We start from the raw sequence: 23,795 nt of genomic DNA on the forward strand, positions 1-23,795 counted from the left end.
GTGCTTTGGAAATAATGTGGCAGCACAAGATTCAGGTACTCACATGGATTAGCTTACGAATAGCATGCAAATGAGCTGGCTGAAGAGAAATAAAAACTGATATATCCTTGAAGTGTTGAATAACTGCATTTCGCGGCTACAGGTCTCACCAGGTGGATGATTGCTGGCGCGAACAAGATGGTAGTCGCAGAAGAAAACGCGATACAGTGCATGCACGCTTGACTATTTCACTAGCAGCATAGTTGGAATCGTGTGACGTGTTGCATTTAGACATGTTCATTGTACTAAGCAAACATACCTGGGTAAGGGAGCTTGGCGATGAATTCCCTGGGGAAGTCGATCCACCTGCTAACCTTTTTGTGAGGCTTAACACTGAGGCAAATAAAAAAAAAATTAGTTGGTGCCCATCCACCCTTACTTTTTCATTGAAATTAAAAATTTCATTTGCCTCACGTAAAAGGCGCGGGAAGTCAGCGTCACAAAACAACTTTCAGTAAGTAATTACAGCAAGATTTTTGAGCTGATATGAAATGAACAGCTGTACTGTGCGTGCGTGTGTGCGTGCAGGGAAAGTGGCTACCTTATATTTCTATAGCCCTAAATGGAACCCCTTTAAATAAGGACAGACCGCCAGGCGCGGGAAGGCTGTATTCTCTCTATCCCGTTAATAGAATTTTGATTGGTTAGTAACTGTTTCTTATATCAATAGACAAGAAGGATTTGGCACCGCAAAGGAGATCAATTGTGTCGTCTATCCGCTGTTTGTGGCGGATTTCATTCTTGGTTACACTGTTCAATGGGCGTAGTCAGCGCAGAACTGATGACTGCTATCTATTCTGATAAACAGTAGGAGGTCATGCAAGGATTCTTCGATGACCGCGTGACATTACGCAGTATATTCTCGAGTTGACCGCGGATGACTGTTCGCACGGTTATACACGGTAAGGGCTTTGGCGGGCAAAGCGATGCTCTTCCCTTGTTATAATACGAAGCGTGGGAACACCTTTGACGATGCAGAAAACAGTCGTTTAATTGCTAACAAGGCTTCGAAGCGTTTGTCTATTTTCTCGAGGAGCAATGATGTAGAAGGTTGACTAGTAGTCTTGATTCGGAGATCGTTCTGCTGATGTCGGATAGGACGAAGGCGGCTAAGATGCCCATATAAGTTCGTCGTAAGCTTGCCATTTGAATTTGAGTTGATTTAATGAGCAAACCTGTACCGCGTGAACTCTTGCTGCCGACAACGCGTGCCCCAGGTAACATGGTTGCCAAGCAAGGTAACGTGCACGTGCGCGGCCATGCTATTGCGAAATCAGTTATATCTGTCAGGTTTCGAATGATATTAAAAGCTGCTCATTGAAACGCTAGCGGAATCGTTTCGCACGCGCAGAAAGGTTATTTACATAACGGCTCTTGAAGTGTAGTGTCGCCAATTATAAGTTTACGCCTTCTGACGGCACATGCCAAGGCAGTTGAGACAATGGCACATCGCGAATAGATGTCTAAAGAGTCTGGAATAAAGTGCGCGATATAAGAACTACCAGGTTTTAATATGCTAAGCAACATATATTGTACTTACCCGGCACTCTTTTCCTGAGCCGCCAGGTCGCAGATAATATCAACTGACAGCTCATCTAGCAGCAGAATATCTTGATTTTGAAGTTGTCCGTACCGCTCGCAATAGTTACAGTAGCAGCTAAAAAAAAGATATCGTTATCACCGACAACATGCTGAGTGACAATACCATCATGGTGCACAATAAACTGCAAAACAGTGACTCCAAACACTTATACCGATTACTTTTTAAGAAAGACAATGTTAAGAGAACTAAGGCACTCATGAAAAGACTCAGTAGTTTTATAAGCAACTCAAATGCATTGTAACTAGTACAAAAGTATGGCATGTTAGTAGAAATTTAGGCGGCAGCCTTACTAGGCTATGTCAGCAAGGTCGCGTGTATAGAACGTGACCGCAGCCGTTCTGCTATTTTTAGAAGAGATGATCATACAAATGGTTGTGATTTATAAAGGATGACGCGAGGAAGATGCAGAACAAAAATATGTCAATAGGATGATTAGTCAATTAGAGCCAAAATATAGAAGGTAAAATCGATTAGACGTCTAAGTACCTCTATAATTTATGTCAGCGTCCAAGGGATGTGATGTCTTACCTCAGACGTGGATGTGTGAATGAGTGCCTGATGATCAGAAGTGCGTTGCGATGTACTAGTATGTCATAACGAGAAACAATTTGTTGGGTTGGTTAATTTTACATGGTTTACCGTCCCAAAGCGACTCGGGCTACAAAAGACGCCGTAGTAGAGGGCTCCGAAAATTTCGACCACCTGGGCACTGACATCTTTTACTTTTGACTGACTTTTAACGGGCACTGACATCGCTCAGCACACTGGCGCCTTGTTTTTCGCCTCCATCGAAAAGCAGATGCCGCGGCCTGGATTAGATCCCGCGTCCTTGGGCACAATAGTCGAATGCTCTAACCCCTAAATCACCACGGCGGTGCAAGAAGCAATTAAGGTGACAGAGTTGTATGTCGTAACGAGAAACGAGCAGTGTGGCAGAGTTGTATGTCGTAACGAGAACCGAGCAGTGTGGCAGAGTTGTATGTCGTAACGAGAACCGAGCAGTGTGGCAGAGTTTAATGTCGTAACGAGAAACGAGCAGTGTGGCAGAGTTGCATGTCGTAATGAGAAACGAGCAGTGTGGCTGAGTTGTATGTCGTAACAATAAACGAGCAGTGTGACATAGTTGTATCTCGTAACGAGAAAACATTGGTGTGTGGCGTAGTTGGACGTCACGTGACTATGGGAACGTTGCGCGATAAGAGCGACGCCCTGCCGCCAATTCCTCACGTGAATGAGCACTGTTGCGGTCACAAATCCTACCAGCATCGTCACAAGGGGCCTGGCTTAGGCTCCTGATGGAGCCGGACAAGAGCACAAAAGCCAAACTTGTGGACCGGGTTATAGAGGTCGTTATTTGTTATAGAGAGCCACTGATCTTAGCCTATTGACCTTTCTGACCAATAAAGTTTCTCCAATCCAAAGAACGCCTGCCAAGCAACGTCATGGGACAGGAGCGGTTGTGTACCGCCTAAAATCAGTTGCCGGAGATGATGTGGCAGATACTGCGCCTTTCCTTCTTATGTAAACCAATTAAAATTATATAATTATAATTCATGCATAAAACGGCATACAAAAAACGCTCACGCGCAAAAGGCGGCAATTGATCGACAATCATGTGTGAGAATGCGCGAAAGTAGCCGCTAACCATAGACATGCCACAGGCACCAATAGCGTGACCGGCTCCTATTGACACCCTTGCATGTGTCGATGAATGATTCATGTTCCAACTAGCAGATCTGTGCTAGATTGCATCCACATTCAAAACAGATCAGTCCAGCACTTGCGGGGGTTTTCGGGGGCCCGCAGTGTTTGTCCCTAGAAGTCCCCAGCTTGAGTGTAGCAGCGAAATCACAAGTAAAACGGTTCAACGGGCTTCCTCGCGGTGTCTCGTCTCATAGTGAGAACAGCACTCCCGTCCGTTCACTTACTTGTCATCTGCTGCCGAGTCACCTGGCGGAGCGGCCTCGGCACCCTCCATCCTCAGTCCACCATCGGTCTCAGCAGCCTCGGTTTCACCACCTGGTATTCCACAGGGACGTATTGCGCTTCGCAAACATGAGGCCGTAGAGAATGCAGTAGTGACCTAACAAATCCACTTCGTCATAAATAAATCCGCCAAGAGCTCTTATTTGTTTATTATTTTTCCCACCTGGACCTATTATTGCAGTGTAGCACTCAAGGTGAAGCGTCGGCAGTGAAAAAAAAGGGGGGAAGGGGGCAGTCACTTTACCTCCGCCTTTTTTAGCGCACGCTGCGACAGCGTTTAAAGCTTCCATGTGCGTGTCCTCATGCAGATAGTTTGCGTGCGCTCAACCCTCACCGACATGCAGTTGTTTACTGGCTTAATCATCAGAGCAATAATTAGGCCTCTAACTTTACGAACTCCTTAGTATACACTGGTAAGCGCTCAGTTAAGTAAAAGACCAGAGGATCTATATTAAATACCCGCATTATTTAACCGGTAAGAACGTGGGACAGCATGTCTGATCCAGGTTTCGAGGACCCCGCTTTCGATTCCTTTCACGCCCTTTAAATTTTCTTCTAGGCCTATTTCATTTACATCTTATTTCTGTCGGCTCACGTGTGACGTGCAACCTCTTCGGCAATCCAGGTTTTTTAGTACCTAGTAGGCTGGAGGCCTGGCCGCCGTACCCTTGCTCGGTGGGAGCCCTAACGCTTCGCGTTTATGAAAACGAGAAGTCTGGCTGCATTATAAACAACGAAAAACGTGTGCGTAACAGTCCTTTGATGCCGAGTCCGCTCAATGGGTTATCAACTTCGGAATACGGTACGCTAAAGGCCCTTCAGTTATACAAAGATCATGCGACTAAATAAGCTACATCCACGCACTTTGTGCTTACGAAGCAACATTCTCGTCATACCCGCGTACGTAATGCAAATTGTTTATACAGGATTTATGTTGACCCGTAGTGGCGACAATCCCGGTAGCCAAGAACTAAGACACTGATGTTGCACCTGAATGAAACTATTTATTGGGCTGACTTGTGCGCTGAAAAGAACTAAGCGAATCGGTGGCGGCGATAGCAGCAAACGCGCTCGTCAAACTAAGAATCCCCGTTTCGCTCGTCAGCGCTCGATTTAAAGGCTGCGACGAAAGATCGAGATGAGACAAAACTGCAACCGGTGACTAGCTTACACTGAACATTGTAGAACACACGCGAATGCATCTGCGAGCATCTTCCGCGACAAAGAAAATGATAAGGCTACGTCTCGCGACAAAAATGATCAAAGAATGCATAATTGGTTCGTGCGCTGGAGTCTGTGATAAGGGTGCGTGCTGGCAGCTGTAGAAAACGAAGGAACAGTTTTGAGTGGTTCGCGGCAATATGATACGCAAATTCTGCGTTCCAGTGATAACAGTGAGCCAGATACCACGGCAAGAGTACACAGTTCGTTTTTAATGAACAATGGTAGAAATTGCAGGCATTGGGCGCCTTTGCAAGCTGGTTGCTCTGCCTGAAAGGCTTCTGCTCCCTGTGGTTCAGTACCAGCAAAGTTTGGTCCTGCCAGTTAGAACAGTTTAAACTGAGTCACGTCTGCATTCTGCCTTGCAAGAATTTCAAGATTCACCAAAAAACTAGCGTCTGCCTGAAGCAGAGAGGCCCGATAGCTGGGGCCATAGAGGATTGCCCATAAAGAACATTATTTCGGTGAGAACTGTTGGACACACTGGTGAAAACCACTGTGCGCATTCGTGAGGTAATCGAAACCTTTGTCATGGTCTAATAAAAATGTAACGAATTTAGTACGCCGAAAACCAGTGCGAATGCGCTATCTAAGGCTGCAATTTCGTGGTGGACAGACTGGAATCCTCAGCAGCAAAGCGGTAGAAAAGGCGCTTTGCCGCTTGGAGCAAAGCGCTTCAGCGCACCGCCATTTCCATGATAAGGATCGATAATTACCGAGGGAGTGAACAAGCTATACAAGAAAGTTGTTAGGAAGGGTCTGGCATGCCTGTGCTACAAATGCCTCCCCATGTGTAACCAATTAACTTGATCGAACCGTTATGCTTCGACACTGCAACATGATAAGAAAGACTGCTTGCCCGAGGGCTCCTCTTCGGACACCTCTGGCTTGAGTGTTTGCTCGTCTTCTTCCCAGATGCCTGAAAGAGCAGCCATAACAATTAGGTGTGAAAAGAAGCTGGCTGCTACATCTTGTCTGCGTAAAGATGGATACTCCGACAAAATGTTCTATATATCCAATGATTTGTCCCGTCACGTGTTCAGTCCCACGTTGCTCTTGGTTCCGAAGAGGGTATAGACAACCCTACAGTAAAATGGATTCCTCTGGTGATTTTGAAGTTGCCATGGAGTTTAACTGAAGAAGGTGCGTCTTACTGACCTTGGGATAACACTGCATAATGTGGTAGGGCAATGCATTGGCACACTTCAAGCGATATTAGAAGGTTGCTACTGTGTTCGACATTCTTGTGAAAAACGTAATCGCGAGAACATAGTCGCCTTCGTATTGTGGCCGCAGCGCTATGGTAATTCAAGTTCAAATACGAACAAAACATGAGACGATGCTCGGCTCAATGCCCACACGCGTGGCGTTACGAGTGAAGTGTGCGAATCGCTTTTATTAAAAAATATATGGTAATGCAAGTGGCCGATTAGGGAAGCGTCGGAATAGGAGCTTAGGATACGGCGTTCCGCGGACACTACGTTCCATGAATGACAATGCCCGGCAGTTTCAGTATTCATTTTCAAGGGCGATTCAACTGAACACTTCTCTTCCACCGTTTCAGGTCATCGGTCGCTTACTCCAGTCTTTTCCCCACCGCGACAGAGAACACACGCATTCCGAGTTTCGTGAAGTGCGCTGCCTAGTTGCAGTCACTACGCATGATGCCAGCGTCCCAGGAGCCGCTGACGAGTGCGTGGCGATACGGAAGGAGACTACTCGGTGGTGCCGGACGAGAGCGATATATGAAAACCCTCACGCGTTCCGAAGTGTGGACACGACAAACTAGACCAAATTATGGCAGCGTGTTGTCTGGCCACCAATAATTAATGAGACATCTTCGCGAACGATGCCGACTGACTGCGTTCGGACCTTTTCGCAACATCACCACCGCGCGAAGGCACACTTAAACACCACAATTTGGAATCGAATGCTGCGCGCGAGAAGAGCGCCGTGTTGATGGCGACGCGTCTTGAATTTGCTTTGGAGTGGAACCAGTTCTAGCATGATAAAAAATGCATAAGCGCCAACTCTATTTTATAAACCCCTCTTCTCCACAAGACCAAAATCATAGCAGTGCTCGTTGGTACTACTAGAGCGCAAGACAAACTTCAAAGATTGCTTCTGGAGACACTTGTCACGTCTCGGAAGAAAAAGCTAACATTATCCTCTTGTTTCAGCCATGACATGCGAAACATGGCACACCTTTGCTCAAGTATGTCCTAAAAAAAAAAAAAAAAAACAAAACAAAGCAGCCAAGCACTTTTTCTCGCGCGTTCCTGAAAAAGAACACAATCCTAGTTTTTTTAGGCGTCGTTGAGTCTTGCAGACCATAAAAATGTTTTTGACGCGTATCTTCAGCAGGACACAGAAGAAAACTCAGTTCCCGAAGTCTACAGAGAAGGTCTAGCCACTTTCATGTCCTTTGTTATTGGGCAGATTGCTCAAGGCAACCACAAACAATCATTCACAATAGCGCAGCATATCCACAAAAATATGAACACATATAAGAGAAAAAAAAAAACTTGACCAGAAATATAGACAGATGGCGCTGTAATACAAAAGACGCGCATGTTTTAGATTTTGATCGCTTCGATGAGCCAGTGAGCTTGCGTTCATTTCAGCAACTTTCCTAATTTAAAATAATGCACATCATGTATTGAGAAGTGCATAAGCCCTGCCATGTCCCACTAAAATAAGCAAAATTTTTCTGGAAGACGGTCCAATGTCGAATCGTGAGACACATATCAATCGACATGTGTCTAAAACATGAATTATTCCCAGTGTTTGCGAATGCATCCAGATACCTCACTGTATACAGTCTTCCATGCTGTTAAAACGCAGCGTCATACCAATCTCGACAATCTGCGCTCACAGATTCCAGCTGAGAAAGCTTCTTACTCAAAAATCTGAAGTTAATCCTCTGCTCATGCACGTCCCTTAGATCCATGCGGTGGTTCCGTGATTGACAATCGGCTGTTGACCTCCAGGCGACGGGTGCGATCCCGGCCACTATGGATTTTAAACGTGACGAAACGTAAAAATACACATGTACTGTGCGATGTCAGAGCAGGTTAATGAGCCCTAGGTGATGGAGATTAATCCGAAGCCGTCCACTGAAGGTGCCTTTCATGGTGCCCATTGGTCGCCCTACGACTTGACACTTTACAATTTGCATCTTCATTCTTTAAAATTCAAAACATCGACACGACACATTACAAACTCTTTTCTTAACTATTCATATGTTATGTACCTGCTCAAAGACGACATTCACTTCAAAGACTACCATTAATTTTATGCATGACAAAGAGGAACGGCATATGGAAGAGAAATAGCGTTTTCCTCCGACCACTATTCTTACGCCACGAAATCAAAGTCTAGACAATGTGTACACCCTGGTACATAGGGCCTGCTAAAGGTTCAAATGAAGGCTCAAGTGCAACCGCGAACTGTATACCGGCTACTGAAAGTCTGGTATAACAGGGCTCTCCGCTTGCGGAACGAGCTCTGATACTAACTCAAGCACCATTTGTTAAATGATCTGTACCAATGTCTAGGCCCTGTACCAGTGGTAATGGCTCAGCTGAAGGCTTATCCAGTACAGCAGCGAACTGCCTGTCACTAAATGTAGTGCATATTTAAGCTTCTTGAGTGCGGAGCGAGTCGTGGGGTAGTCACGTCCCACATCATTTGTGAAATACCTGCATGTGTGCAGAATAGAAGATATTCCAATACCTGGTACAAGCTGGTTTCTGGTCCTATACAGAAGTTATGTTAGGTACTGTTTAGAATGACACATTTTATCCTGATGAAACCTTCTGCTGAGCTGATGAAAGAAAAACCCAAAGAAAGGAAACTTAAACAAGAAAAAACTTATGGAAGGAAAAGAAGGCAACGCATTTTGACTGCACAATCCTCTTACCAGCTGTCATGAAACGGCAAACTTGAGCGCAGTAAATCTTTGAGACACCTGCACGTAAAGAAGTGCATTACGGAAAAGGACCTTTTTCACATGATAGCTTCATCTTTAAAAAAAAACATTTAAAACTGTATGGGGATTTCCGCCAGACATATTTCACTGCTCTTCATAACAGTTGTAAATTATTTAGCTAAATATCGGCAAAATTACCCATAAAAATTTCGTCCATCCAGATAAATTTTGTCTGTCCAAGATGTAGCATTTAGCGCAAGCACAGATATTTAGTGCACGAGCCAGCAACTGATTACATGGAAAAACGACCAGCTCGCAAAAAAGCCGAATAGAGGGAAACATCACCCGCACACCGAAGCCATCCTGTAGTCCTTAGTTGCACTGAACTTCTCATCGTATAGCAATTATGATTTTCACTCTTACTTGGAGAGGTGCAACTAAACTGAAACAAATCGATATGCTACACAATGCTCTAGTCACGGGGGTTCCTTTAAGTGTGCCATGGGCGAGATATATGTAAGCACAAAAGAGAGAGCCGTGACAATGCCTAGATGAAAGCAAGTACGTTCAGGAGTTCTTTATAAAGATATGGAGTGATCCTTACCAAAGAAATCAACGATAGCTTGCCAGTTGGCTTCCAGTCCTCCAGAAAGCGTACCTAACCTGCAGATGTACTGGGAACGAAGAAGCCCACATAGACAAGAATTGAGGAGGATCTCAACAAGGAAAGCTAGTCTAAGTCCCCACCTTCAATCTTAAAACATTTTGCAGATTTCGATAGCGGGCTGGATTGGCGAAGGCGTGAGACAGACTGAAAACCCACTGTACCTTGTTGGCGATGAAGATGACTGGAAGAGCGATGCGTGTGCGGCCACTGGTCCAGCTGGCGCTTTTCATGTGCTGAGAGGGTCTCTCGCTTCCCTGCTCGTGAGGCTCACTGCAAAGAAGAAAATAAAATAAGAAATTAGGGTAGATTACACTGGTGTAAGACTGACGACACAGCGATGCTGTTTGCGTTTGGTTCGACTAAGTTCTCCGCGATTATACCTCGGGACTCGTCATTACTATCTGTTGTTGGTGGAGAAGTGCGACAGATATTGCGCCTTTTTTTTCGCGTAAAGTAACTTGAGTCGAGTAGGTTCGGCTTTTCATTGGTTCAAATACGGTTGAATGTCTTAGCTTCGCGTTCGTGTTCCTTTTTGGTTGTGCTTTTATTCTTGAATTTGGTTTTATACCGACTTCGTGCCTTTTTTACTTGTTTCTTTAGCAACTTTCTTGATCTCCACGGTTTTGTGCTAATGTGACCTGGTGTTTTATTGCGAAAGCGATACTGCTAGCACCTCGAGCCTTTGGCGTGTCGTGGCGCCTCGCCCTTTCACGTGACCGTGTGGCGTCACGCCAGACCGAGAGACGGGCCTCATCTCGCGCCATCGGATGCTGGCGGTGAGTCCTTACAGGAGCCGCAGCGGTGACATCACGCCATTTTCACGTGACCGTGTGACGTCACGCCAGACCGAGAGACGAGGCCCCAGCTCGCGCCATCAGATGGTGGCGGCGAGTCATACACGGCGCTGTGTCGCAGCCGAGCTCGCTGTTCGTGAAGAACTCTCGGTCACCCGCAGCTAATGCTTTCGCTGAATATTTGGTTCAGCAGCGTTGAATTCTTGTAATGTTTTCCACATATTACCAATTACAAATCACCCCGCCGGGGTGGCGTAGTGGTTACGGCGCTCTACAACAGTTGCCAAGGACGCGGGATCGAATCCCGGCCTCGGCGGCAGCTTTTCGATGGCGGCGAAAGCAAGGCGCCCGTGTGCTGTGCGATGTCAGTGCACGTTAAAGAACCCTGGTGGTCTAAATTTTCAGAGTCCTCCACTACGGTGTCTCTCAGCCTGAGTTGCTTTGGGACGTTAAACCCCACCAACCACCCAACCAACCAATTGCGCAGCCTTCACTGCCTGTTTCACATTTTGCTCACTTGTTAACGAACCCACATTCTTCATATTGTGGAAGAGGGCCAGGCCGAGACGGCAAGGCAAGGGATGCCGAGTCTGGCGTTTTACTCCGATGACAGGACCCAGGCGCGCGCCTGAGCCGGCGCAGCGGGACGATGATGATGGTATATACAAATGAAAGAGGAAGATCATGGCATGTACAAATTTTAAAGAACGTCCACAGGAGGCTCACAATATTGCCACTAACCAGACCATTACCTCTTTCGTGGATGTGCCATAAACACCACAGGAGGATCTACATGTAGCGGCAGTTCTTGCCGCTTTCATAGAAGACTTCTGACGCACACATTCTTCATACAGCCTTATGGCTTGTATCTTGCGATTCCTTACTGCATACCGCCTATATCTGTTAGCCAAGCTGAACGCTAATTTGTGACTTCGATTCAAAAAGACGACATACCTTCCTCCATTTACATGCCTTCTAAAAAAGATTTTGAACAAATTGTAAATTGATTTATGGGAATGGAAAGGTACAGTATCTGTAAAACTTCATGAATACCTAAAAAGAGCCATAAGGGAAGGTAGGAAGCTGCAAGTGAAAGTGGAAAGATAGAAAGAGGCGCCATAATGGGGGGATAGCGGTGACGATATAATAAATAAAGGGTCTCTTAGATGTCTCATAAGAGGAGAATTGCGAAAGCGTACCCTTCCTATCCTATAATTTGCCTCCCATCGTTAGCCTCTTGTCCGCATTCGTTGCAGTGCTACATATAATTATAATTGGTTTACAGGAAAGAAAAGGCGCAGTATCTGTCACACTTTTTCCGACCATGCAGGGTGCGTTTGGACGGTACAACATCGCTTCTATCGCGTGGCATTCCTTAACGCGCGTTCAACTGTGAGATTGCAGATGGCAGGATTGCTAGACAAGATGAGACTTTTATCGGCGTTAGTTGTAGTGCTACATATAATTGGTTTACAGGAAAGGGAACGCGCAGTATCTATCACACTTTCTCCGGCATGTGTGAGTTTGGACGGTGTATTATCGCTCCTGTCGCGTGGCGTTCCTTGGAGCGCGCGTTCAAGTGTGGCATTGCAGATAGCAGGGAGACGCACCCCGCCTCGGCCCATCAGAACACCGCAAAAGCGGAACACACTTTGTCCACGACAGCATGGGCCATTAAACGCTTCCGCCTTAAAAAAAAAATTCCATGATCACTGTAGAATGTGCGAGGGAGAAATGCGTTAGCTTGAGCGTTGCTGTGTTGTCCGCGAGATGCGTCAGCTGGATTCGGCGGGTGACAGATACTGCGCCTTTCTTCTCCTGTAAGTAAATTAATTAATTAAATTGGTTCACAGGAAGGGAAAGGCGCAGTATCTGTCACATTTGCTCTGTGGACACCTGAACCGCGCCGTAAGGGAAGGGCGGAAGGTGGGAGTAAAAGTGGAAAGAGAGAAATGGGGGCCGTAGTAAGCCACTTATAAATCGCCGGCAAAGTTTGATGCGTATAACGGAACGTTGGTTGTGTTATGTTGTTGTTGTTGTGGCTGTATAGGAAGAAGGAAAATAAAATGCACGGGTCTGCTACTGGCTCTTAGCTAAGCCACCTCCGCTGCCTCGTGCAGACAGAAGAGAAAAAAAACTGATTTATTTATAGGAAGGGAAAGGCGCGGTAACTGTCTCACTTGTTTTCTGTGGACACCGCAACCGCGCCGTAAGGGAAGGGAGGAAGATGGGAGTGAAGGTGGAAAGAGAGAAAGAGGAGCTGTAGTGGAGGGCTACGGAGTAATTTCGACCGCCTGGGGATCTTTAACGTGCGCTGACATCGCACAGCACACGGACGCCTCTTCTTTTCGCTTCCATCGAAACGCAGCCGCCGAGGTCGGGTTCGAACCCGGGTACTCGGGCGTCTTACCACTGCACCACCCCGGCGGGGCAGACAGAAGAGAAAATAGACAAGAAAGAAAATGAAGAGGGAGAGAAAGACGTGCGCAGCAACAACAGCCGTCGTCCACCACCGAAGAGGTGGCGGGTGCAATGACGGCCTACAACAGGTAAAAATTCGAACAGGCTAGACCCCGCTGCAAGCGGCAGTGAGCTACTTGTCCCAGCCCCATCAGGGGAGTGTTCGATAAGGGGCGTGCGATGTACCCTGTGCTCCAGCAACGCTCAGGCTTTCGCTTTCCTGCGCTGCAGATTCTGCAGCGCTCTTGGAATTTTTTTTTGTTACGAAATCAACATTACTCCAGCTCTTCGGCTCTTCGCGTAGGCCGTAAGACCGCGGCCACGAATGACCTTGTTCGCGTGCTGGTTTGTTTTAACGATTAGATTGCAGTGGATATCACGTATATATGCCTTGAATTTTCAAAAAGAAAAGTTGTTAGTCTGTGTTTGTGTGCCTCTTGCCTTTCTTTCGCCCTTGTCTTAAGTGGGCAGTTTTTTTTTATTGTATCAACTAACCCGACAAGTTCTGAGTCTGGCCCTTTAGAACGAGTGAAAAGCAGCCGTTGTCCCCTCGCGCTGATGTTTTCTAATCAATGAGGATATTGTTTGATGGATCAAGTGCTTCACAAGTGTCATGCGCGTTGGCTGCTAACCGTAAACGCTCGAGCCTAGGCTAGCACGTGGAACTGGACTCATGCTCTTGGGTACGACGCTCAGTGCAGCAGAAGGAACTATGGGCGCCTTGCATGATTTCGCCTCTCACTTCCGACGCAACAGCGCCGAGCAGACTCCACTCAAGCGATACTTGTAGAAAAGTGGCCGATTGGGGGGAGGAGGGGGGGGGGGGGCGCTGCGAGCACACCAAATGTTCGGACGCATATTCGCCTAGCTTTGCATGTTTTCGCATTTTTACTCACCAGGTCCCCTGCAAAAACAATGCCGCTTGCATCGCCAGACCATTGACACATGTGCCCTTCGCTAGGCAGGGGATTAAATTGACACATTTTGCAGTTTTACGGGCAGTTCTAGGTGCTGCTTTGCCCTGAGCCAAATGCCGACCGCTCCTGGGAGCACCGGCATGACTAATCATGGCGAGTGCGCTGCGCCGAGTGCGACCTTAAAGCTTCTGCAGTCCTCTTCAACTGCGTTGTACGCAGGCGCAACCACTGTATTAGCCGGGCTCGCTTCTACCGAAGTACTACATCGTGCCGGCAAGCTACGAAAGACCTCGGGGACGGGCGCAGACCATAGCAGTGAGCGCAACCAGCTCTCGACGTCTCACGAGCGTCTCAGGAAAGGGTGCTCCGCGGTGAACGAAAGCCGCTCCGAGGAAATGCGAGACGACCACCATCGAGAACACGAAATGCCTCGCCGATAGAGACGTAGTAATGCGTTCCAGCATGGATACAGACGGCAGGGATTCAGACGCGCATACCTCCCTAACTCCGGACTAGCCTTTCGATCGGACCCTCGAAAATATGGTTGAGGCACGCATATACAGGAGATCTGAAATGGAACGTGCGCAAGCCGACGCCAACACGAGACACCGCGACGCAAGGAACTCCAGGCTCTTCGGCGACTATCGCGTGAAGGAAGCCACCTGAAGCCTGCCTCCGTTCCGGTGACCACTAATACTGCCACGCCCACTCCAAAGAACGCACGAGATTGGCTGAATTGATTTAAAGAAGAGCTAGTGCAACTATAGCAACGATAAGAACGGATGATGCAGCAGTTTGTCTCTGTGCAGCAACAATAGGCACCAACTACTTCAGACTACAGTGCAGCAAGTCACGCAAACGCCGGCACATATTCTCAGTCTTACTAGATTAGCCCAGCAACAACTCAGTCCAGGCCCGGGACACCGGCCAGATGGTTCGGTTGCCTGAGTGTATTCCCGCAATACTGCAGGGAAAATGCCGCGCTCTACGTCTCTTGGCGAGGTGGAACTCGATGTGCTGTTCCGCTTTTCGGGGGCCAGTGAAATATGGGGAATACAGCCGGGAGTGATTGGCTACAACGAGTACTTTGAGCCAACTATTGAACACGATAGAAAAAGCAGAGGTTACCAGATGGTGGTAGAAGCTCAAATAGAGATATTTGTGCGCAAAGAACTCCCACAGGCTCAAGCCGACAACGCGGTTTACTGTAACCCGGTCCAAGACGTAGTGGCAGTGTCGGGCACCTTACTACAGCCGACCTGAGTCAAGTTGTTCTAGATGTGATCTAGGGAAGAATGCTGATTTTCTTTGGATAATGAACCCACGGCAATGCTACCCCGAGACGAGATCCTTCTGACAGGTGACTTTAACGCACAGCACAAGGAGCGGGCTATCGCTGCAGTAACAATCGGGGAGGTGCGTTTGGGAAGCGGCCGGAGCAACCCGCCTGACGGTGGCCATTCATCTTTGATGCCCGCCTTTGAATGCCTTCATCGAGGCGTGTAATGAGAGCCATGAAGTGCGACAACAGAATACAGTAGCGGGGCAAAAACTACTTCCTAACAATCCCCCACCAGATGAAACAACACTGCATCACCTGCTTCCCAAAATACTGACTCGGAAATGCAACGCGTAAGGCAACCGAGACGACCGCGAACTGGCGGTAGCATGCTGTGACAAAACAGGAAACTCGATGTTTACAGATGTCGTCTGAGATCCATCGACAAATCTCGCTAAACCTGCTGTTGTGTCGTCTCATGGTACTGCAAAAGTACCCTTTAATACGACCACACTCCCAGCTTCGCTCAAATTGAGCTTTCAGCAATCTTGGCCGCAGTCCAGAAAATAAGAGAGGAGGATGTAAGTGGACTGCTGGGATGCGGAGGTCGACTAGTTATGTGACCCGAGAGCCGAGAAGCTCTCAAATGCCTTTGAAACACACCTAGAATGGTCGAGACCATAGCTATGGTTTATGGTCGAGACCATAGCTTAGAGGTGAGAGGACTGGGTACCGGGACACGCGGGTGGTGGTGGTGGTAAAGACTTAATTCAAGTAGAGATGTGAACCCCCTAGGGGGACCCACATACTAGATGGTGTCTCTAGTCCAGAACTCCATTGGTCGAAGCCGCCGTCCTGGCTCTCTGGACCAAGGCCTTTTGGGCTTGAAGGGCTGAGCAGCCAAGCCGGGTCGCCTCCCAGCCCTCTCGTGTAGGGTTAGGGTTGGGGTTTAAAGCTGAATTTTGCTGGCAGGCCCACACCTTGTGGTAGGTATCTGCTACATCGCCACAGTATTGGCACGTGTCGGTCACCATGGGGTCAAAGTGTTTCATAATAGCCATGCATAACATTGTGTTGGTAAAAAGTCGCAGGAGCACGCGTTCGCTCGCCTTCCCGAGCACCTTAGCGGGTGTAGGTTATCGGCGATGATTATCTTTGAAGTAATCTATAATTTCTTTAAATATTTTGTGGAGTTGGCCCTCATCCTGTTCCATGGAGCACTTATCTCCCGGGTACCTCCTACAGGGACACGCGGGCGGCGTCGGCAACGAGGATGCGCACGCGTTGGCTGGTGACATAGACGACGACCGCTCCGTCCGGCCACACTCGGTCCGGCCTGCATCTGATGACCCCGAACCGTTCGCACTTGTCAGCGCTACCAGACAAGAAAGACGGCTTGCCCTTGAGGCGCAGACTTCTGTTAATCCCAACCCCCTACCACCAGGACTTCTCCGTGGTGCCCAAGTTTTTATACATAGGGCGCGTACCGGCTATGCACTCACCGCAGGTCTGATTGCCAAATGCTGTTGAATTCAAAACACAGGCGCTATGACCTCGCAAATGAGCCAGCATACCAGTAAGATTAAGACGAAAACGAGGACGCAGTTATGTGCAGAAAATGCAACATGGACGCCCATCCAACGTTGCAACACATGTGGTGACTGCCCTGGCTACCACATCAGAAAATACTTCAAGGCCACGTCACCACGTTCAGTGACTGGACAACACCTAGCCACGACGACGCTCTGGACCGACCTACGTTGCTATCCCTCCAGGAGTTAGCACGCGAGGTAGGCATTGACACCGAAATGTTACCTCCGGGATCCTACTACCCTTCTTTGAAAAGGCTTCGTGCCAGTTGCATTGATTAATAAAGACTATGCAATCACACTCACCCCTCACATGCACTCGCTGCGCGCTTCCAAACATACTATAGCGACATTTAACATTTGATTCAGATCTCCTCAAAATTTAGCTGTTCAGTTGGTATATTCTTGCGAGGTAACGGATACTCTATTGCCTCTACGGAGTTCCAAATGTTCCTTATGGCATAGTCGTAAGCTACAACATTATGTGAAAGACCATGCGACAAATTTCCGCTTTCCCTATACACCGGACGAATGTGCCTGCGCAGATTAGCTGCAGCATGTGCGACTCAACATGCAAGAATTCCGAGTTATGTTCCCATCGCAGATTCCACAAATTTTCCTTTTATCAAAATTACGTTCCTGTTCAATTCCTCCACCTGCCACGCGTGACGCTAAACCTCTTCGACAAAACTGTATTTTCCGGGTACGCGGGCGTCGCTATTTTCGCAGGACGGAAGCTCCAACTTAGTCACGTTAAAAAAATGACAAAACGTACACATTGATTTGTGCGGACTTGCCTTTGATCAGAAACTTCACAGGTGTCCTCGCTGCGAAGCAACAAAGGCACTATCTTCTCAGGGCAAATGGTGCCGATGGAACCGTTGTCGTTGTCGATTACCTGTGCAAAAAGGGGGGGGGGGGGGGAGTAGTGAATGCCCCACTAGAAGGCCGGAAATATGCAAAGTGTAGTGGGGCACATAATAGTTTTTATTTTCTGCTTGTTGTTTGAGCACGGACACTGTGGCAGCAAGAAGTATGGTCTGTACATTCATGAAGACGCTCTACTTGGGAGCCGGTTAATTGGAAAGAAAACCTAACTGTCTGGATGACGTCGGGGCCTGAGGTTAATGAGTTGGCTTATAGGGTTTGACGCCTGCAAGCGACCTCATCCACTAGAGACGCGGTAGTGAATGGTTTGGGAAATTTTGATCACAAAGGTTTTGACATGCTCCCAGATCGCAGGTTGCAAGGGCACCTTGCGTTTCGCCTCCGTCGAAGCGCGGTTGCGACTGTCGGGATCGCAGCCTTGTTCAGCAGTCGAGCGGCCTATAGCCACGAGTCAGCGTAGCGGGCCTCGACTCACATATTAGTTTGTCATGAAATTTTACAACAAGAGTGATTGCGCCTGTGTTGACTCCTGAAGGAGCTTTTCGTAAACCAGACGTTCGATGAACTTGGGAGCTCCCTCTAGGTTATGAAAATTGCCTACAGAGAAATGCGGCAAGCAGTTTCACGTTTTTGCAGCTAGTGTTTGTTCTAGTATATACCACCTGAGGCATAGTTAGGTAAAGATTTCTGCGGGCGAACGTGTTTGCTTGAGCAATAGACCGGGCTATGTCGCGATGTTTTAATACACATTTTTACAACGAGGACACGCTATAGGTATAACAACAGGCTTAGTTATATTAGGGGCGTCTCTTACTACTGTATTTTCAAGGTCGCACGTGGCTGATATGAAGGTTATACTGAGGCAGTAAAAGAGATTACATGCTCACACTAAGGTGCATAGCAAAATTTAGTGCACAGCGCTTCTACAGATCACCGTGTTCCGGTTTCTCATATATGTATAAGTAAATCGACCATATTCCTTATCAGTACCCTTTGGAATGCCTGTCCCTTTTTAAGAAAGGTGCGTCAGCAGTGAACCTGCTTCAGGTGGGGAATAATCCACCCGCATTGTAGTTTTCCCTGGTACTGCTGCTTTTATTTCTTTATCAAGCCATAAGATGACTGGTTCTGGGCTGAGAAATACATACTGAAGAAACATTTTTGTATATATATTTTCACTTCTTGACCTACAGTCTTCTCACCCACTCTCTCCATCTACAGCTTTTCTTTGGAAGCAAAAGCCATTTAAACCCCTGCCAGTGATGATCGCTCTGCCCAGACGAAGACAAGTCCGCTTGTCGAAACGTTGGTTCGACCTGCGAACTGAGGCTTCCCCCCTCTGCCCTTCTTCAGTGCTCTTTCATACCATGTAAGCCATCTCTTTCCTCTCGTTCTAAAAAGAACAGCATGATATACGTACGTTCGCTTCTAGCGACCTCTGTAAGGACACAATGTAATACTGAGGGTAGAATTATGGGAATTTTTCTCCCGAAAAACATGGCAGGGTGTTCTTTACGAACGCGTAGAAAATACAGAGTAGGGCGGGATCTGCCCCGCTTTTCCTAGAGGGAGCTGAATGTGCTCTGAAAAATCCTGTGTAGTGTGAAATGCGAGCAAGCGAACTGTAAATAGAGCTCTAGAACGCATGTCGCTAAGCAATGTTTGCGCGCGGCACCCTATTCGTATCCCTGAAGTAAAACAACAACAACAAATGGGCTAGTACTCAATTTCCGTCGAATAAAACCCTTTCACATCTGCATTTAAGTTATCTCGCGTGCTTAATATATGTCGCTGCTATTAGAAATCAGGACGCCGGCTTCAGCGCACTCTCAGCCATTCAATGTCTCAAGCTAGAAGGCCCATTGAATCTCTTCTCGAATGCGAGCCACGGGCTCCTTTTCGCATTGTTCGTATTAGGACCGTTTCACTTACCCTGACTTCGTAGTCCTTGGCAAGCAGGAGAGCGCTCTTCTGTTGGATTTCAGCAAATTCTCGCATCTGTGGTGGAATGAAGGACCACTGTCAGAACCTGCCTTCGTAAAGTCACGCATGTTTGCACACACGGAACATCTCGCGCATACACCACCCAGAATCGCCAATTGATTAACCCTGATTAACCCTGATTAACAGTGTCAAATAGAAACACCGTAGCGCGGCGAGATTCCGTGAAGAGGAACACTAATATAAAGCTGCTGTTAGCCCGAGCAGTGCTTCGACACCGTGATCCCGTGCTAACTTGTATTTGAGTCTGGGAGAATGCCCGTTGAAGTGACATGACACTGACGCTCCTATGCGGGATAACACCAGCAACATGACACAACTTACAACTTTTCGCTGAGCAAAATAGTTATCTTTTAAATGCCTGTGTACACAAGGTGTTCCATCGGAAATCTCATGAAGTAGCTTCCTTGAAGTATTCAAGCGCACTTGGCATAACACCACTAGTGACAAGCTGCATAAAGGTTGGTGTCAATTAGCAAGCTGGATAAAATAGCTTTAGGCCTGTATTTAGCTATTCTGATTAGGCACCGAGCTATTATAATTTTATTAGGGAATGAGTGCTGAGAAAAAATTAAAGCCTGCCTTCTTCAACTGGTTACCGCGTTCCGATTATGAGTAGAAAACAGGTATAGAATTTGTATGGCCACCAGCCGTATTTCAACCAACGATCGATCTTCGCGATGAACGAAGTTTTGGATCATCCTCAGTTTGACATTTAGAATGCCCTATATTACGACGACGCTGTAACGGAACAAAAATCGGGCCATCACCAGATATGAGATGAAAACCGCACGACTCCGGAGAACACAACTTAATGCACCGGTACACGCTACCTGACGACATGCGCACCAAATGAAATTGGTCCTATACCCAGGCTGCCAGACTAGGGGGAAGCCTAGGCGGGACCGTGTCAGATGTGCAATACGAGACCAGATAGTTAGGCGCTAAAAGGGACGTTGCAGGCCCCTAACTTAAGCGGTCGAAAGCGCACGTAAGGAACCTGAAGGGGAACAACAGGCCTTATAAATTTTAGCTGTAGCGCACATTAATTCAAATCTGAATATCATTTCGCAATATATGACGTAAGACTAGAGTAAATGGATGATTCGAGATTATAAAATAAAAGGTGCACACCACACCATGAGAATGGCGCTGTACCGCTGTATGTAAGACAAGTTTCATCACGGCTAAGGAATTGTTTTTTCCTACCTCGGGGAATTTGGAGAAACCATGGAAACCATGAACAAGTAGTGAAATTTGTAAACAGTATTTTTTTTTGGTGCCTGAGGAGACACTGCCTTATGCTTGCGTTTTGTAAGTGCCCGCATGTCATACATATCAAACGCGAGATAAACGTAGCCAAATTGTCAGACATTGAATATACCTGTGCCAGTCATAATAGGCCTACTTAGGATACGTACGCTCCCGCAGTGTCCACGGTAAATAAAATTCATCGAGAAATCACCGAAAAATAAAAGCAACAGCACATAGCATCGCCTTCGTTGTGCCCCGTATTGCTCAGAACAAGAATAGGTGAAAACGCGCTCGAATGTACGTGTGTTCTGGACATAAGGTTGTCGTAAGCTTTATAAAAGGGAACCAGCAAAGGGGTGACAGATAGGTGCGTTGCGAACTATTGGCGAGACGGCACGGTGGCACTGCAAGTTTCATATCTATTGCGCAGATCCCGTCTACTACGATCACCCTTTATCATCGACAGATAAAAGGTGAGCGCGGTGTCATCTGGTCGGCAACTAAAATCTTTATCAGATTTACGCGTTGAGACTAACGACGGACAGCGAAGAAAGCATGATTTTGTCCACCCTGGCAAAAGTTAAACAAAACAAAAAAGCAGCATAAAAATGAACCCCAAGGCCTTCATACACTGAAATGGGTAGGATGAGCATACTACCAAGCGAAGCATGTGTATCGTTGTTTTAGTCAGGTGATAACTGTATATGTGGCATGCAGGAAGCAATAAGAAAGCACTTAGCTGGTTTTATCTATTCTCACACGTGCCGCCTGCGGCTCTGAAAGGATCTATTTCGGTGCTACACTCACAGCCGTTTCTGCACTGTGCGGCACGCAGAACACCAGCTCGTGTACTCGAGCAGATTTATCGTACATTCCGACTTGAGCATGAGCGCCCAATAATGAACTAATCGAAATATTAAACCGTGTTCGATGGTCTCACAGGAAGGGGACGAAGGTACGATGAGATTATAAAGGACGCGCCGCACTCCCGAAGATCGCGTGCAACCAGTCATGAACAGAACCCCGCTCATTGGTTCTTCTGGAGTACGAAGAGATATTAAAAAGCTCAAAAGATGTACAGCCTTTATCAAAACTTTACAGCCCAGAGGGTTTGCTTTTAAGCCGTAAATTATGACCTCTGTAATAATCGTGGAAGTCCTAACCATTAGAAAGGGTAGGACGAAAAATCCTCTTGCCTTCAGCAAGTATGGAAACCTGGGAATGCATTACGAACCACATAGCATCGCTCAAAGCTGTAAACGTTTGATATAGGCTGTACGTCAGTCTTAACCATGGTGTCAGCGATGCTACGATTCGTCAACCCGGAAACTATCCACCAACAGCGAAATTTGGCATATATAGCAATGACATCAAAAATATACTTATAGGCAGCACAAAAAACTATATACGCATTTTCAACATCTAGTTAATGCTTGTATAAAACTAGTGTGACCAAGAAAAAAAAAGCATGAGCCTGAACTATACCAGCCATCAATTACCAAAAGTCCCACAAACATACGCAATTTTTTTCCCAACAAGTGGAAACCAATACTGATATATCGCAGGTGTTCGGTGACTGAAAATTCTCAGATTCAACAGTAATAAAAATCTCGTCTTACGGGCTATATTACTGGCCGACACTTGTACCCTACACTATATCTGTTAAAACCGTAGACATGGTCACAAACGTTAATTTCTGTGCGACTATCAAGCCTCGAAATATTCAAGACTGAAATAGCGGTGTTATGACAATTTCGAGTGAACGCTACTTTAGTACAACATTCTTCATTTAGTGGATGTATAGCCAGTATAGCAGGTGCAATAGCGAGGAAAACAATACAACTAAAACATTCGAGATTGATTCTCTGAAGTTCGGAATGACCCATTAACAATGCATAACAAGTCTCGTCACAACCGGGCACAATGAACGAACAAGTATCTTCAAATTTTGCTCAGCACAATTGAAGAACACGGCGCGCACGCTTCAGCGCGCGATGGCCGAAAATGAAGTGCTTTTAGAAAGGCTTTTTTTTTCAAAAGAGTCATGACTTTGTTTAGCTGAGTTGGCCAAATAAGTATGCGCGCTAGCCCGTCGAGTTTCTCTTCACTTTCGACATTCCGCTCAGTAAGCACTCGATACCGCGATGTTGGTATGCCTGCCAGCACACAGCAGCAGAACGGGCACTGGTAGTACTTTGAACGCCTTTCACTGTGAAAACTACGGCAAGATAAATAAGGTTCGCGTCTTGCATGAGAAGTTGATATTCACATTCCCTCACCCTTTCAGAGTCGCTGGCCTTGTTCTCGATCGAGCTGTTCGCGAAGACGGACAGAAGTTTCATAATGTCCTCTTCCTGGACAAGGATTTCTTGTTCCTGCCTTAGTGGCGACGCCATGTTTCCAGGCGCCGAGGCCACAAGATTCAGCGCACACACTTGCTTGCGTCGCAAGGACGCTTGTTAGAAATACCGCCCCTTGCTGCGTCTGTTTCTATGTAGAGGAACAGGTCACGTGCTGTTAATAATGCCTGGCAGTACGACTGAATACAAGGTGGCGCTAGTTAATGTGTGTAAAGCGGTTTCGTAAAGATGCACAGGCACGTTAATTCATTTTATCGTCAGCAGTACTGCATAGCTAGCGCTGATAAGTTTTTAACGTTAGCAAGAAAATAAATTCCAGAAGGGCACTGTTCTTTAGAGCGGTAAGACCAGCGGCTCAGCAGGTAAAATGAGTACGGCCGACACGGCCGTTGTAATCAACTCGTTATCATCAATTAACTAGCTTAGGTGATGGTGACAGGCCTTCGTGAAAAATACCGACACCTCAGCACAGACAGGATAGTTAGTTTTAAATAATTAAATGACCCTCGAGACGCATTCGGTAAGGGGATTCACGTGAAAAAGGCCTGCTGACCCAAAACCGCTTGCCGATTGCTCATGGTGCCAATCTCCCTCCGTCTCGAAATGTGGATGTCGTAACGCGTCTAGGACCATATAATTTATCAATATTCCATGATAATATTACGCCGAAGAGGAACCATGGTGTGATTGGAGCATATGGGCCGGAATGAAAGCTGAAATTATGGTGACACGGACTCTCGCAAAATATTTGCAAACGAGAAAACGAAAAATTAACTGGGGCTTAGCTTTAGTTAAGCCCGGTAGGT

The 23,795-nt window shown here is 46.9% G+C and overlaps 1 protein-coding gene across 8 annotated transcripts in view; it reads right to left on the minus strand.

Moving 5' to 3' along the window:
* The window catches only part of LOC146197061 (phosphatidylinositol-3,5-bisphosphate 3-phosphatase MTMR14-like), a 45,040-nt gene that overhangs the window by 19,836 nt on the left and 1,409 nt on the right, over positions 1-23,795 (minus strand). For 3 of the 8 annotated variants that reach the window (XM_084598801.1, XM_084598799.1, XM_084598796.1), the window contains exons 1-10: positions 22,909-23,124; positions 19,307-19,372; positions 17,280-17,384; positions 9,609-9,713; positions 9,385-9,454; positions 8,772-8,819; positions 5,709-5,768; positions 3,571-3,661; positions 1,580-1,696; positions 299-372 (exon numbers count right to left, since the gene is read on the minus strand). In XM_084598801.1, coding sequence (XP_084454927.1) covers positions 299-372; positions 1,580-1,696; positions 3,571-3,661; positions 5,709-5,768; positions 8,772-8,819; positions 9,385-9,454; positions 9,609-9,713; positions 17,280-17,384; positions 19,307-19,372; positions 22,909-23,025 — 853 coding nt within the window. In that variant the 5' untranslated portion in view covers positions 23,026-23,124. Of the gene's footprint in view, positions 1-298; positions 373-1,579; positions 1,697-3,570; positions 3,662-5,708; positions 5,769-8,771; positions 8,820-9,384; positions 9,455-9,608; positions 9,718-17,279; positions 17,385-19,306; positions 19,373-22,908; positions 23,126-23,795 lie in introns of those variants that run through there. The other 5 variants (XM_084598802.1, XM_084598803.1, XM_084598797.1 and 2 more) reach the window with 4 other exon arrangements.

Source organism: Amblyomma maculatum, chromosome 3 (genome assembly GCF_055883805.1).
Source record: "Amblyomma maculatum isolate TAMU_Amacu chromosome 3, ASM5588380v1, whole genome shotgun sequence".
NCBI lineage: Eukaryota > Metazoa > Arthropoda > Arachnida > Ixodida > Ixodidae > Amblyomma > Amblyomma maculatum.